Source organism: Dipodascopsis tothii, assembly GCF_038497935.1.
Source record: "Dipodascopsis tothii strain CBS 759.85 unplaced genomic scaffold V1510scaffold_11, whole genome shotgun sequence".
NCBI classification, from domain to species: Eukaryota; Fungi; Ascomycota; class Lipomycetes; order Lipomycetales; family Lipomycetaceae; genus Neoaidaea; species Neoaidaea tothii.
In genome coordinates, this window is record NW_027117995.1 from 193,816 (window position 1) to 208,759 (window position 14,944).

Here is a 14,944-nt window from a genome sequence, read left to right on the forward strand (position 1 = left end):
GGAGTGTTGGCAGCGGGCGCCGCACGACGTGCGGCGCGTGCACATATGAGAACTTTTTAATTGCAAAACATGTTACAAAAAAAAACCAATAAACTACACAAAATAACCAAGCCCAATTTTGAAGACAATATAAACATTAACAGTCGGGGAGCCATGGGGTTGGGATGAGCTCGATGGAGGCCAAGGCCGGGATGGAGGCTGGGATGATATGTAGACCGGGTGTCGGGGCTTACTTGGCCTGCGAGCGCAGGTACTTGCCGATGACGATACAGTGGTCGCGCTCGTACGGCTCGAGCGTCAGCTGCTCGAGCGGCTTGACGCGCTCCTTGCGCAGCTTCTGGACCTCGCTGGCAAACACGGTCTCGGCGTCGACGGTCGAGTCGATACAGTTGGCCTTGATCGAGATGATGACGGCGCCGCCGTCCTTCAGGAACATGTGCGAGTTGAGCGCGATGATACGGGCCTGGTCCGGCTGGGCCACGTCCGCAAACACGGCGTCGACCATGCCGACGAGCATGCGGTACTTCTGCGGGTGGCGGGCGTCCTCGATGATCGGGATGATGTTCGGGCGCTTCTTGGCCATCGTTATCAGGTCACGGCCGGATCTGTGCGAGAACTCGACCGCGTAGACGATGCCCTCGGGGCCGACCACGTCCGAGACGTGCGACACGGACGTGCCCGACGCCGCGCCGAGGTACAGCACCTTCTTGCCGGGTCCGATGAAGAGCTCGTCCAGACCGCCCATGATGCCGGCCGCCAGCTTGGACCGGAACGGGTTCCACACGCGGTACTCGACCTTCGTCGCGGGCTCGTCCTCGGTCTTGCCGGGGACGTCGACCGAGATGCGCTTCTCGCCGTAGACCGAGTCGCCGGGGGTGAGGTTGCGCGTCACGAGCATGTCCTCCTTGCCACGGGCGATGAACACGCCGCCGTGTCTGTGCGGCTCGACGATCACCTTCGATCCGCCGGCACCGCCGCGGGGGCCCTTGGAGATGCCGCCGCGGCCGCCACGGGCGCCGCCGCGTCCGCCGCGCGCACCGCCACGGCCACCACCACGACCGCCGCCCATTCCTCCGCGTCCTGCCGAGATCAGCCTTCGATCGAACCGAATCATGCGCCCGGCGATCTGCGCCCGCACGACGCAATCGGCCGGCTGGCGCCGCCGGCGGCCCGCGCGCACCCGGCCCGGCACCCGGCCGGCCCGTCTGCGCGCGCGGGCGCCGTCACCACCGCCGCCGGCCCGTCCATGCGTTGCAGAAAAATTTTCCGCCGTCCAGCCGCAGCCGCACTTGCTTACCTCCGCGCGGCGCACCGCCGCCCCGCGAGAAACCTCCACGGCTGCCACCGCGACCGCCGCCTCTAGGAGCACCTCTAGGAGTAAATGCCATCGGATCTAGGTTCTTAAGGGGGAAAGATTTCGGTATCGTTCGTACACGAAGGATAGAAAGTAGATGGAGGCTCGCGGCGAAATTTTTTTTTACGTTCAGGCATTCTGTCGGCCAGGCGTACCGAATAGGCATAGCGAGAAAACTTTTCTGCGCACGCGTAGATGTGAGCACATGTGCAGCCGCCAGCACGGAGACAGCTGCTAGGGCTCAACCCTCTCCCACCGCCCACAGGAAAACACAGTCACAACTCCCGTCCCCTTCCCAGCAGGCGCCGGCGGCGCTACGCCAGCGCTGCCATAACAAAAAATTTAGAAAGCCATTAGGAAAAATCACCGCCAGTTCTTCCTATCCATCAACAGTTTCCACCCGACAAGCAAAATGGTCCGTTACGGTGCTACCCCTGCCAACCCCGCCAAGAGCGCGTCTGCTCGTCTCTCGCACGTCCGCACGTCGTTCAAGAACACCCGCGAGACCGCCCAGGCCGTCAACGGCTGGGAGCTCGAGAAGGCTCTGACCTACCTCGCCAACGTTGCCGAGAAGAAGCAGGCCATCCCCATGCGGAGATACGCCTCGTCCACCGGCCGCACTGCCCAGGGCAAGGAGTTCGGTGTCTCGAAGGCCAGATGGCCCGTCAAGTCGGTTGGCTTCGTCTCGGGTCTCCTCAAGACCGCCAAGGCCAACGCTGATGTAAGTGATCCCGGCCCGCCGGCGACTGCGAACCGTGCTAACAGATCCAGGCCAAGGGTCTCGACACCTCGAAGCTCATCATCAAGCACATCCAGGTCAACCAGGCTCCCAAGATGCACCGCCGCACCTACCGTGCCCACGGCAGAATCAACCCCTACATGTCGAGCCCTTGCCACATCGAGGTCATCCTGACCGAGGTCGACGAGGAGGTCCCCAAGGCTAAGGAGGTTGTCAAGGCATAAAGGTCGGGTTTTTAGAGGACAAAAAAGTTAAATGGGCAACTTTTGCGTCTGGTGCGTCCTGTGCCGGCGCATTTCGCTGCGTACTGTAATCATAGTTTTCTCAAAATAATTCGACATCATTACGAATACTTTGATGCTTTGTGGAACCTGTGCTCAACGGCGACCGCGCGAGCGGTGTCGCTGTCGTAGGGGCTGCGGTCTGGCCGTGCGGCGCTGGATTCAGGCCTGGCTTGGTGCTGGTGTCGACGCCGCCAATTGCACGACGTGCGACGACGCCCTGACGGCTCGCCAGCGGTACGGACCATCGGCGCCGTCGCCTGATCGCTCCTGCCGGCTGCCCCGCTGTCCGCCACCGCTGCACGCCCTCAGCCACCGCCTCACACCCATCAGCCACCGCCTCACGCCCATCAGCCACCGTAGCACATCTGCACGAGCCCTCGTCAAACCCTAACCGCGCTTCGCGACCTCGCGCGGTTTGACGTCTCGTGGACCGCGAGCTGCACGGAACCGACGCGACCGTCTCCCCCGCTCCCTCGCGACGTGCTCTCGCCTCCAGGCCGTCGACCGGACCTGCGCCGCTCCCGAGCACACGCGACCCCGTCCGCGTGCGTGCGTTGTTTGCGTCTGCAGGCACCAACCTCTGGTTCGGCACCGGCCGAGCTTCCCTCCTCCAGACCGGGCAGGGCGCGCCTGTGTGGCCTGTTCTAGCACCTGCCCGGCCGTCGGCGCCCACAGAGACGCCACCGACCGTTCCCGGCTCTTCCGTGCCAGAACAAACGCGTCAGATCCAGTCGACGCCGGTTCGCGTCTGTCCGAACGCGTCAGGCCGACCCGGTGATCTCTCGCCAGCCGTCCCGGAATGGTCCGCGAAGCGTCAATTGAGTTTCTTGCGTCTCCGCCGCCCTCGTCATCGCCGACGTCGTCCCAGAATGACGACCACGAGTCCGACTCTAGCCACGATCGGCTGTCGGACGTCTGGACCGTTGGCCGACGGCGAGCCTGGATCGAGCGCTCGCTCGAGCACGTTGACACCTATTTTGAGGAAGAGCTCTGTACGTACCGCCGGCAGAGCGCTGCTGACATCAGACAAATCCGGCATCGTGTTTCTCAGCAACCTGGCGGTGTCCAATTTCCCGTACATCGTGGTGCCCACGGCCGACCAGCTCAGCCTGCTTTTTACGATCATCACGCACCCCAAGTTCACGCTGCTGCGGCCGGTGACGGCTGAACTGTCCACGGCTATGTCCGCCAACGCGCCGGCGACCCTGTTTCCGCAGGACGACTCGGAGCTCGATCTCGACCGGCTGATGCGATTCACGGCAGACAAGTCGGCCATTGTGCCGACAAGCGACGCCGAAGCGCAGCAGCCACGCGACCTGCACGACCTGGCTTTTGTTCTGCTGAGCTCGCTACTCAAGACGAGTGTTCCTGTGGCCGCGCTGGGCCTGGCCGCCGTGTTTCCGATCGACGACGCGGCCGAGCCGGCCGAGCCTACCGCGGTTCTGGTCACTCCGGTCCGGCCAGAACGCACCGACCCGGCCGTCCACAGCCGGTCGGTCTCGCCGGTGTCGGCGGCAGAGCACCGGCAGACGCGCAGCCTGCGCAAGCGCGGCCGGGTCAACTACCGCGACAGCGACGACGACCAGTCTACGCCGCGGGCGGCCCCAAAGCCGATTTCGCGTCGGCGCCGGGCCATGACCGAGTCCGAGGACGAATACGAGGACGAGGCCGGCGGCAGCGACGCCGAGAACAAGACGCCGCGGGCGCAGACCCGCGGAGCGCCCCAGACGCCGGCGACGGCCACCCGCGAGCCCAAAGAGGGCGAGGAAAAGAAGAAGCGAGGCCGGCCAAAGGCGGCCAAGGCGCCGGCCAAACCAGCGGCCAAGGCGCCGGCCAGGCCCGCTGAGCCTGAGGAAAGCAACCCTGTCGAGAAGACCCAGACCAAGAGAAAGCAGCTCGACAGTCTATGGGAGGCCAGCGAGCGGTCACTGTGGACAATCGTCGGCTGGGCGTTTCGCTGCGGCACAGCCTACGGGGCCATCAGTCCGAGCCAGCGCGACCGCGCTGACCTCACCGAGACCTCCGAGAGCGAGCGCACGGACAGCACCGGCGCCAGCAAGAGCCAGGGCACGCGCAAGACAGACAATCCCAAAACGCTCGAGCGGCGGTGGCCGGTGTGGGCGCGGTTTCTGCGGCTCGTCCTGGGCGCGCTCGAGCGCGACTTGCGCGAGACCGACGACAAGCGTGCCAGCCTCGTGTTCCGGCTGCTCATGGAGCGGCCGTGGAACGACAGTGCGCTGCAATGGAAGCGCGCGCTGCGGGCGGTGTTTGCGCGCAACACGGAAGCCGAGGTCCAGCTCGTCCGGCCGGTCTACTCCGGCGAGGTCGGCAAGAAGTACCGCAGCCAGGCAACGACCAAGACCACGAGCGACGGCGTGCTGACGACGACGCCGACGCTGGGCGACATCCACGCGCTGCGGCTACGCCGCCGATTCGTGTATCTGATCTACCAGGTCGAGTGCGCGGTGCCGGGCAGCATTGACATGCGGTCGTTCATGGCCGAGCTGTCGCCGTTTGTTGTCCAGCTGCCGTTTGACGAGTTTGTCTTTTTCCTGCAGGCGCCGATCGAGGCTAGCCAGGGACCGGACGCCGCCCCGGCCGAGACGTACCGGCGGCTGCTGTGCTACATGATCCTGTCGCTACTCTCGAACAAGACGATTGGCCAAAAACGAGCTGCGGCGGCAGATCGGCCGGGCATAGACGCCGCGACGCTGACGCAGATCGTGACGCTGACGCCGTCGATCACGACAACCACGTCCGAGCAGGCCGCCGGCCGCAAAGTCGTGCGGACGTCGATCGTGATCGAGGCTGTGCTGGCCCTGTTCGCCAATTGCCCTCCGGCAGAGCCATTGGTGTCTTCTGAGGACCTGAACGCGGGGATAACGGCGCGCCGGGCCATGCTGGACGAGGCGCACCAGCAGGCGCAGCGGGCACGCGGCAAGACGTACAGCGCGGAGTACTGGGCCAAGCTGGAGCGCATGATGACTACACTGGAAGACCACATTCGGATTATCGCCATGCGCACTCGGATTGTAAAATAGGGAATGCATGTACGTGTAGCACACGCGGAACGCACGGCGCGTACGGCGAAGCGCCGGCGAGAGCTGGCAAAGGCGCGAGGGGCCGCAGGCCGGCTACTGCAGGCGGAAGCGCGCGCTCACGAGACCAGACGGAAGGCGGGTGAAACGCGGGGAAAAAAATGCGCCAGCCCGGAGTCGAACCGGGGGCCTGTCGATGGCAACGACAGATTTTACCGCTAAACCACTGGCGCTTCTTATGAAAATTAGGGTTGGTAGGCAGCTTTGACGGGCTGCATTAGCAACGTGACCGGGTAATCGGCTAGTCTCAGGTCCCACCCTCGCCAACGACAGCTGGCTCAACGCTCATGCGTGCATGCATGCACACCTCCACCAAACGCCGGCGGGCCCAGACGCAGACCAGACGCTGGCGCGCTTAACGCTGCTGCATGTGCACGAAGCGAGGCCCGTCACAGGCCCGCGTACGGACCCCGGCAGCGGGCAGCGCGCGGCTGGGTCGCGACAGATGCGGTCGGCCGATCGCCACAAGACGTACGTTGCGAGAGTCAGCGCCGGACAGGGCTGGGCAGACGCTCAGCAAGGCAGTTGGCGATGCACGGACTACTGGACAAGCTTAAAGGGCTAGCGACTTAATTTAATCCTACGCCAGCGTGGCGCTGGGACTAGCGCGTGCTGGACGCGTGAGCCTGACAGAGCAGAGCACGCTAGACGTGGACCGGCCGTACACGCTGTTCCAGAGTGATGGCTGCCAAGACTTTGCCTGCAGGTCACACATACAGTGTTTCTGCCTGCATGGACCTGCATGGACCGGCAGGACCCGGGCGATCTGACGGGCCCGAGCCCGTGCCGGGCGCGCGCCGGCCGACGGCCAGCGGCCGTCGATGGACGCGACAATGCACCGTGACGCAGGCCGAACGGCAGCGGAATTGCGGCCTGCCGGGCGGACCGAGACGGGCCGATGGAGCGGCGCTGTGGCGCCGGACAGGGCGGACGGGTCCGGACTCGCCACGACCGACACAGACCCCGGACGCGGCTTGGCGACCGCGCCGCTGACTCGTGACAGCGCGACGCACGGCCTGGGTCGGCACACGGGAGAGCAGGGCCGTGTGCTGGCCGCGGTCGGACGCGCGCCGGGCGCGCCGGCACCGGCGGCTGTGCGCTGCGGACGCGCTGCGAGCGCGCTGCGAGCGTCCGTGAGCGCGCGGCCGCCGCCGGGCCGCCGCCCCACGCCGGGGGGCTAGCCGCAAGCTCTTCTGGCAGCGCGCGACGGCCGCGCCGGCGGGTTCCGGGCGACTAGAGCCAACGGGCCCGTCAGCCAGCGCGCCGGGGCGGGGCGCGGTCCCCAAGCGTGGCCGCCCGAGGGCGCCACAGGCCGGGCAGCGCCCAAGCCGCAAAGGTAGCCAGGGGCACGCAGAAGCGTCCACGGACGGTGGCACCGGGTTGCCAGTGCCTGGCGGTCGCGCCACTAGCAGCCGCCGTGGGCGGCGGTCCAGCGCTGTGGTTGCGCCCGCGCCGTTGGCTCCGGGCTGCATACGCTCAGCGCAGCAGGAGGCAAACTGCGCATAAGGACGTCGGGCAGCGCTCGCGTGGCCGCATGCGGTCTGGCGGCACACGCTAGCGCATGAATCTGCCGGCGGCGGCCTCCGCTGCCCACATGGGCAGGCGTGGGCGGACGCAGCTACCCCCGTGCGGGCTAGCGCGTTGGCCGGCGGACGCTGGTGCGGCGCGCGGTGAGAGTCTGCGCCTGACGCGAGCACCGTTTGGGCCTGCAGGGCTGGGTGGTCTACGCTTCGGATACGTTCAGGAAAGTGTGCTCAATGCGTCGACAGCTTCGCCGCCTCTGCCCGTGCTGGCGAGATGTGCGGCGCAGCCGACCGGGTATATAGCCCGCGGTCTTCCTCGCCAGCTCCAGCTCTTTTGGCCCTGCTGCATCGTCCCCGTTCCTGCCGGAGAATGGCCGAATAATCGAACCCAGGTAAGCACGACCCCGCGCGGCGCGACGCGGCCGCCGGCGGCAGACGCCGGCGCACGCGGCAGGCGCACCCTGCGGCCCCGCCCGGATCGCGGACACGGCCATCGGCGGATCGCAGCGCGGCCGGCGGCCGGCCGCCGCGGGCGCCCGCCGCCTCGCCCACGCCGCCCGCCCGCCGGCGTACGCGTCCGCCCGCCACCGGCTGCGCCCCGCCGTCAGCTTCGTTGGCCCGGTGACCTGCGCTGACACGTGACAGATTCGCCGCCCGCAGCTCCGCCGTTCCCCCCGTGGCTGTGCAGGTACCCAGGTACCCGCCAGCGTCCAGCCTCGCCAGCCACAGCAGCTTTAATCTCCGACGTCCTGGGACTAGTGCCAACCGAGCACCGCGCGCCCAGCCCGCCGCCCCGATCCAGCAGCGCGCAGCCACCCGCAGAGCCGCTAGCCCGATCAGGCTCGCTGCAGCGCTTGTCTCATCCTCGCTTCGCCTGTCTCACCCGCGCCAGGCAGCACTGCGCACTGACACTAGGCGCGCCCAATCCAGAAGGAGGGCGTGCTCTCCAGACAGTTGGACTGCTCCATCGGAACACAGCCGACTAGTGAGCCAGCCAGCCGCCCTATAAATTGTTGAGCTACGGTAAGTCCACCCTGCTGGGTCCGTGTTTGGTAGACCGCGACCGCTGCCTCGCCGCCCTCTCCCCTCCCAGGCCCTCCGGCCGTCCTCTGGCCTGCGCCCGCCGACGTGCTGGCCGCCGACAGACGCTGACGTTCCAGATGAGCTCGACCCGGTCTGGCCCGGCGCACCACTCGTCCACGTCGTCGACCACGTCGTCGACGTCGTCGACGTCCAAGAACGGCCAGACGTCTGTGCTGATCGAATACTTTGAGCGGTCGTCCAAGAACGGCTCGACCTGCGGCCAGAAGCCGTGCTTCCGCGTGCAGCTGCACTCGAACCACAAGAAGAAACACAGCGGCGACGCGATTGAGTGCGCGTCGACGTCCGACATGGCCACCGTCACCACCGGCGAGGACGAGGTCAAGGTGCGCGAGCTGACGGGCGACCACGTGATCGAGATCCCCATCGCCGTCCGCAAGCACCGCCGCAAGCGCACCGAGGACAAGGTCATTGGCGACGACCACGCGCGCCACCGCCACGCGCGCGAGGGCTCGTCGCACTCGTCGACGTCGTCGCGGTCGACGCGGTCGACGCGGACGGTGTCGTCGCCGGCGCGGTACGACGTGGCCCGCGAGCGGCTGGTCGAGCACGCCCGCCGCGAGTCGTACGGCACGCGCGCGATCAGCGTGTCGTCGCCGGACGCGAGCGTGTCGTCGCCGGGCGCGGGCCCGTCCGCGCCGGCGGCGACGTCGCCGCGCATGCTGGACCCCCACCAGGACGAGACCCGCTCGCGCGGGCTGTCGGACCGGTCCGACCTGAGCAGCATCATCTCGCGGCAGAGCTCGAGCTTCACCAAGTCGGGCCTGCCGACCGAGCCGGAGCTGCTGGACGACATCATCACGAACGTGATCCGCCGGCTGGTCCTGCCCGAGCTCGAGAACATCAAAAACATCCAGACGACGAAGGCCGAGGACCCCTACATGACCGCGCCCGAGACGCCGGACAGCAGCCGCGAGCGCGAGCCGCGGCGCGTGCGCGAGCTCGGCCGCCGCCACGAGCCGGCCACGACGCGGGCGACCGAGTCGCTGCGCTCGCGCGGCACCGAGCCGTCGGCCGTGTCGCGCGGCGTGGCCGAGTCCACCCGGTCGCGCGGCGTGACCGAGTCCACCCGGTCGCGCGACCGCTCGGTCGACTCGGGCGCGTCCGTGGCGCCGTCGGGCACCGTCATGGTCAACATGAGCAAGGCGGCGCACGCGCGGTCGCGCTCGTCGTCGGCCACGGGCTCGTCGGCGCCGACCGTGCGCCGCGCCGACGAGCCGCACATCGACGACGTGCTGCAGCAGGTGCAGGGCGACATGCGCGGCCAGCCGGCGCCGGAGCACTTTGTGCCGGCGCAGGAGCACTTCGCGCCGGCGCAGGAGCACCTTGTGCCTGGCCAGGAGCACTACGCGCCGTCCCAGGAGCACTTTGCGCCGCCCCAAGAGCACTACGCGCCGCCCCAGCAGTACGCGGCCGCCCCGGACCACTACAACGCCCCGGCCGAGCACTACGGCGCCCCTCAGGAGCACTACACGGCCGCTGCGGCCTACCCCGAGCACTACACGCCCGTCTCCAGCCACTACTCGACCGTGCCCGACCACTACCCCGCGGCCGACAACGTCTACACCGGCGGCCACGACCAGTACGCCACGCAGCAGTTCAACAGCTACGGCCAGCCCGTCCAGCAGTCGTACGAGAACTACGAGGCGCACCACTACCGGCGCGAGCACGCGGTCGAGGGCAACATCTACGGCTACGACCATGGCCAGCGCGTGCCCGAGCAGCACTTTGAGGGCCACATCTACACAGACGGCCCGGCCAGCACGACGTACGAGACCGCCGGGTCGCAGCCGGTCGCCCGCGAGGCGTCCGAGCCGAGCCGGTCCCGGCGGTCGTCCAAGTCGAGCACGTCGCGGCGCAGCGGCAAGACGTCGGCGCCGGCGTCGGCCGGCCACGCGGCCGTGCCGGCGACTGCGTCGACCGCGCCGCTGCCGGCGACCGCGTCCACCGCAGCCACCGCGCCGTCCACCGCCGCCATGGCGACCGCGCCGGCCACGGCCTCGTCCGGCCACCCGCCGATGGACGAGGAGACGTGGCAGCGCGAGCTGGAGAAGAGCCACAAGCTGGGCGACCCGACACCGCCGCGCGAAACGCCGCCGCACGTCGACACGCACCCGTCGACGGCAGCGGGCACTGCTGGCACTGCCGGCACCGCCGGCACCGCCCGCAGCCTGCCCCAGGAGATCCGCGAGCTGCCGATGCCGGCCGGCCCCGACTACATGCTCAACCTGCCCGACCAGCACGGCACGCCACCCGAATCGCACGCCAACACGCCGATCCGGGTCGTGTCGGTGCCGTCCGCAGAGCACATCCCCGGCTCGGAGTCGTTCAAGGCGATGCCGTCGCCGCCGCGCAGCGAGTACTCGGCCGGCAGCGCGTCGGCGCCGGCCAGCGCGCCCAGCACAGCCGTCTCGGGCGTGCACGCGCCCGCCAGCGTCCACACGGAGGCCACGGACGCACACGAGCCCAAGCCGCGCCAGGTGTCGTCCTACTTTCCCCGCCACGACCCGCAGCCCGTCGCGCACGAGACCGAGACGCCCGTGTACGAGATCGAGCACCCGCAGTACGCCACCCACGAGGTGTACGAGGCCGGCTACCCCGGCGACGAGCACCGCGGTGTGCAGTACAGCACGCTTGACCGCGAGATCTACGAGACCAGCAACATCCCGGTGCCGACGCTGGCCAAGGACGGCCACGTGGACCACTTTGACGGCCTCGACCGCCACGACGACCGCCACGACGACCGCTACGACGACCGCCACGACCGCCCGCGGTACTCGAGCGTGTCGGTGTCGTCGATTCCGCCGACGGCGCCGCTCACGATCCGCTCGGGCAGCGGCGGCCGCAGCACCAAGAGCGACAGCGACAAGAGCGCGCCGTCGTCGCGCGCCGAGAGTCGCGCCGACAGCCGCGCCGACAGCCGCGGCAGCCGCGGCAGCCGTGCGGCGGCCACGCGCGACCTGGCCGAGCCGCTCACGCGCGACTTGGCCGAGCCGCTCACTCGCGACCTGGCCGTGCACGGCTCAGACCGCGCCTCGGTCAGCTCGAAGCACTCGTCGCCGCACGGCAGCGACGAGACTGTCAAGCAGGGCCTCGCCCCGGGCGCGCCCGAGCGCGCAGCCAGTGTCTCTTCGCTGGCCAGCGACGGCCGCGCGTCGCCGTCGATCGTGCCGACGTCGCGCGGGTCGCACCGGTCGGACCGGTCCGGCCGCTCGGCCCGGTCGGCCCGCTCGGCGGCGTCGCGCGCGAGCGCCGTGCCCGCGCACGTGCGCGACGGCCGCGCCGAGTCGTCCGGCACCGAGGACATCGTGATCGTGCCGTCGACCCGGCAGTCGGTGCCGTGGTGGCTGCAGACGTCGTCCGGCTCGAGCTTCGCCAACGACGTCGTGATCGAGCCCGTGCACATCGTGCGGCCCAACTCGCGCATCGAGGAGCTCAACTCCACGACCACGGACTCGTCCGGGCCGCGGCCGGCCAACCGCGGGCTGGACTCGCCCATCAACCTCTCGCGCACGCCGGGGTCGGTGCGGTCGCGCACGCCTGCCACCGAGTCGGCCGTCTCGGTCTCGGACAGCATCGACCTGTCGGCGCCGTCGGTGGCCAGCGCGCGCGACGCGCGGCCGGCCATGGAGGCCAGCGCGACGACCGTGCGCGAGGCCAACGCGGAGCTGCGCGACATCCACGACGCGCACTTCACGACCACGGTCGAGGACGCGATCGACGCCGGCACGCGCGGCATGACGGCCCGGGCCGTGCAGACGCGCGACGTCGGGTCGGCGGACGTGGTCTCGCGCGAGATCCGGTCGCGCGACATGCCGCCGCCGCAGCCGTTCCTGGACCAGCACAAGCCGGCCGGGTACGGCGCGGACGTGGTGCCGGCCGGCGCGGCCGAGCCGGCCGTGGCCACGCGCGAGGTCGAGATCCTGCTCGAGCGGCTGCTGCAGACGCAGAAGGAGCGGTCGCTGCAGGACACGGAGATCCTGACGGCGATCGCGCGGCTGGCGGTCGACATGCGCAGCGGGTTCGAGGAGGTCAAGCACCTGATCATCGACGAGGGCCGCTACGACATCGACCAGATCAACCTGTTCACCGAGGCCACGGTGGCCAAGCTGCGCGGCCCGCGGCCGCTGCCGGAGGAGATCCGGCGCGACCGCGCCAAGCTCACGGACAAGCAGATCCGCCACAACATCTTCAAGAAGGCGTTTGGGGGCATCAAGAGCACGAACCACCTGGCCCGGATCGAGCAGCTTGTGCTGACCGTGCTGGACCAGATCGACAACATCGACGACCGGCTCGACGCGGACCGCGTGGCGGGCCGGCCGCGGCGCAACATCTCGCCCCAGGAGATCCGGTACCGCCGCCAGCAGGAGGAGGAGAACCTGCGCCAGCACGTCGAGAGCCGCGAGCGCGAGCGGTACCGCAGCCAGAGCCGCGAGCGCGACCCGCGCACGGGGACGGCAGGCTCGGGCGCGGGCTCGGCGTTCCAGTACGCGCCGCAGCAGCCGCAGCAGTACGTGACATACCAGACGGCGACGCGGCCGGCGACGCGGCCGCAGCTGATCAACATCCCGCGGCGGGCGTCGGTGCCGAGCGTGGGCGGCGACAAGCCGCTGGACGTGATTCTCGAGGCCCGGTCCGAGGCGTCGAGCCGCGACACGACGCCGGCGCCGCAGCAGCCGCTGTACGGGCCGCAGGGCACGGCTGTGCAGATGTACGGCGCCGGACCGAAGCCGGCGCAGTACGGCTACCAGCCGGGGCAGCCGGCGCCGCAGGCGCAGGCGCAGGCGCAGTCGCGGCCACCGCAGCAGCCGCAGCAGCAGCCGCAGCAGCAGCCGCAGCAGCAGCCGCGGCCCCAGCAGCAGGCCCAGTACGGCCAGTACGCCTCTCAGCCGGCGGGCCCGGCGCCCGGCCCGGCCCCGGCGGCCCAGAGCTACGGCCAGGCCGGCCCCGCGCCGGCCCAGCCCGCGCCGGCCGCTCCCGCCGGCCCCCAGACGCCCTACAGCACGCGGTCCATGGCGTTCGCCGTGCAGCCGCCGTACGCGCAGACCGGGCGCCCCAACAGCGGCTCGTCCGAGAGCATCTTCTCCGCGGCCAACGTCGGCCCGTCGTCCGCCGCCGTCGGCGACCGCAGCCCCCAGGCGCCGTCGTCCGCCGGCCGGACCGCGCCGTCCGGCGGGCACTCGCGCTCCGGGTCGGTCGACCGCCGCGACGAGCCGTCGCGGCAGTCCACGCCGCGGTCGCACCGCTCGGGCAAGTCGCGGCACACGCCGCCCAAGGCCGACAGCAGCGCGGCCTCGGTCGTGACGGTCCCCGCCGGGTCGTCGACCACGCCCAGCGAGCACGAGCGGTACGTGCTCGAGGAGCGCGTCAAGCTGCAGCAGCAGCTCGACCGGCGCGAGATCACGCCGCTGCAGTTCAACAACGAGCTGCGGCGGCTCGAGAACGAGGTCCGCTGGAAGCAGGAGGACGAGCGGCGCACGCGCGAGATGTCGTCCAACCCGTCGACGTACAGCGAGTCCAAGCCGCCGCGCGACAGCGCGTACGTCGGCAGCTACTACAAGGCGGACGAGCCCGGTATGTCGCGCGAGCCCGCTCCCGGCCGGCCGGCCAAGGACCCGTGGCTGAACCCGCCCGCGGCGGACTCGCTCTCGGAGAGTTCTTACACTGAGCAGGCCAGCCGCGAGCGCGCTGAGCCGCGCGCGCCGGTGCGCACGATGGACATCCCCAAGCTGCGGCTGACGACCGCGTCCGGCAGCACGACGTCGCCGTCCGAGGACTCGGTCTTTGCGAGCATGTCGCCCGCGAGCTCCAACGTGGGCTCGCCGCGGCAGCCGCCGGCGCCGCGCGTGCAGCAGTACCACCAGCAGATGTCGTACCAGCACTTCCCGCCCGAGGCCACGAGCCCGGCGAGCCCGGCCGAGCCCGCCAAGAAGACGTCGCCGATCCGCAAGTTCTTCCACATCAAGAAGTCGAGCCCGCAGCAGCCCGCGCTCCAGCACCGCGACTCGGACCTGGCCGCCAACCTGCTGCACAAGAACGGCGGCATCCAGATCTCGCACCCCTACAACGCCCAGGGCTCGACCATGAACCTCTACTACTCGCAGCAGCCCGTGCGCGGGCCGCGCGAGCCCATAGTGCCCCCGCTGCTCTCGAACAAGCACAGCTCGCCCAACGCGCCCCAGCAGGCCGCGCGCGCGCCGCCGGCGCCCATCTCCAAGGACGTCGGCCGCGTTGCGGGCGCCCGCGCGCCGCACCAGCAGCACGAGCGCCAGCGGTCCGTCCACGCCACCGAGCCCAGCCGGTTCTCGGACCTGACCATGACGAGTCTGGGCAGCACCGCGCTGGACGAGGGCGTGGTGGGCACCTACGACAGCGACCACAACCGTGGCCGCGGCGTTGTACGCATATAGGGTAGCATAGCATGCGCGCACGCGCTGGTTTTGGAATGGCATGTGGTAATATATGGTTTCACTTGAGCTGCGATTGCGAGCCGCACGGTGTGCGGCTTATAGCCGCCGTGCAACGAGCCTCCGGCGGCGACTCCGTCGAGGTGGCTGCCCTTCGGGCAGGTGACTTTGGACGTCTCGGCGCCGCACTCCGTGCGGCTTATAGCCGCTGTGCAATTAGCCTCCGGCGGCGACTCCGTCGAGGCTGGCTGCCCTTCGGGCAGTCGGAAAGACGACGTCCAGAGGCGCACCTGCCCGGAGGGCAGCCACCTCGACGGAGTCGCCGCCGGAGGCTCATTGCACGGCGGCTATAAGCCGCACGGAGTGCGGCGCTGACGAGACGTCCAAAGGCACCTGCCCGAAGGGCAGCCACCTCGACGGAGTCGCCGCCGGAGGCTA

At 69.5% G+C, this 14,944-nt stretch overlaps 4 protein-coding genes and 1 non-coding gene across 5 annotated transcripts; 3 read left to right on the forward strand and 2 right to left on the reverse strand.

The window, feature by feature from the left end:
• Positions 1–42: 42 nt before the first annotated feature.
• On the reverse strand, positions 43–1,497 carry V1510DRAFT_415359 (rRNA 2'-O-methyltransferase). The gene is made up of 2 exons (XM_066933580.1): positions 1,298–1,497; positions 43–1,080 (listed from the first exon to the last, which is right to left on the reverse strand). Exons 1-2 carry the CDS (start codon positions 1,386–1,388, stop codon positions 230–232), a joined length of 942 nt encoding a protein of 313 aa, XP_066789538.1. The 5' UTR covers positions 1,389–1,497; the 3' UTR covers positions 43–229.
• A 186-nt stretch (positions 1,498–1,683) lies between these two features.
• On the forward strand, positions 1,684–2,585 carry V1510DRAFT_429692 (60S ribosomal protein uL22). The gene is made up of 2 exons (XM_066935328.1): positions 1,684–2,075; positions 2,126–2,585. Exons 1-2 carry the CDS (start codon positions 1,767–1,769, stop codon positions 2,315–2,317), a joined length of 501 nt encoding a protein of 166 aa, XP_066789539.1. The 5' UTR covers positions 1,684–1,766; the 3' UTR covers positions 2,318–2,585.
• Positions 2,586–2,786: 201 nt separating this feature from the next.
• On the forward strand, positions 2,787–5,665 carry V1510DRAFT_108555 (uncharacterized protein). Its single transcript, XM_066930226.1, has 2 exons — positions 2,787–3,369; positions 3,404–5,665. Exons 1-2 carry the CDS (start codon positions 3,177–3,179, stop codon positions 5,416–5,418), a joined length of 2,208 nt encoding a protein of 735 aa, XP_066789540.1. The 5' UTR covers positions 2,787–3,176; the 3' UTR covers positions 5,419–5,665.
• V1510DRAFT_t108 lies at positions 5,578–5,648 on the reverse strand. The gene has a single exon. It is a non-coding gene; the product is annotated as a tRNA-Gly (tRNA).
• A 6,156-nt stretch (positions 5,666–11,821) lies between the features above and the next one.
• V1510DRAFT_415370 (uncharacterized protein) lies at positions 11,822–14,575 on the forward strand. Its single transcript, XM_066933581.1, has 3 exons — positions 11,822–12,513; positions 13,670–13,673; positions 13,855–14,575. The coding sequence occupies exons 1-3, from the start codon at positions 11,912–11,914 to the stop codon at positions 14,512–14,514; spliced, it is 1,266 nt and encodes a 421-aa protein (XP_066789541.1). The 5' UTR covers positions 11,822–11,911; the 3' UTR covers positions 14,515–14,575.
• Positions 14,576–14,944: the final 369 nt, after the last annotated feature.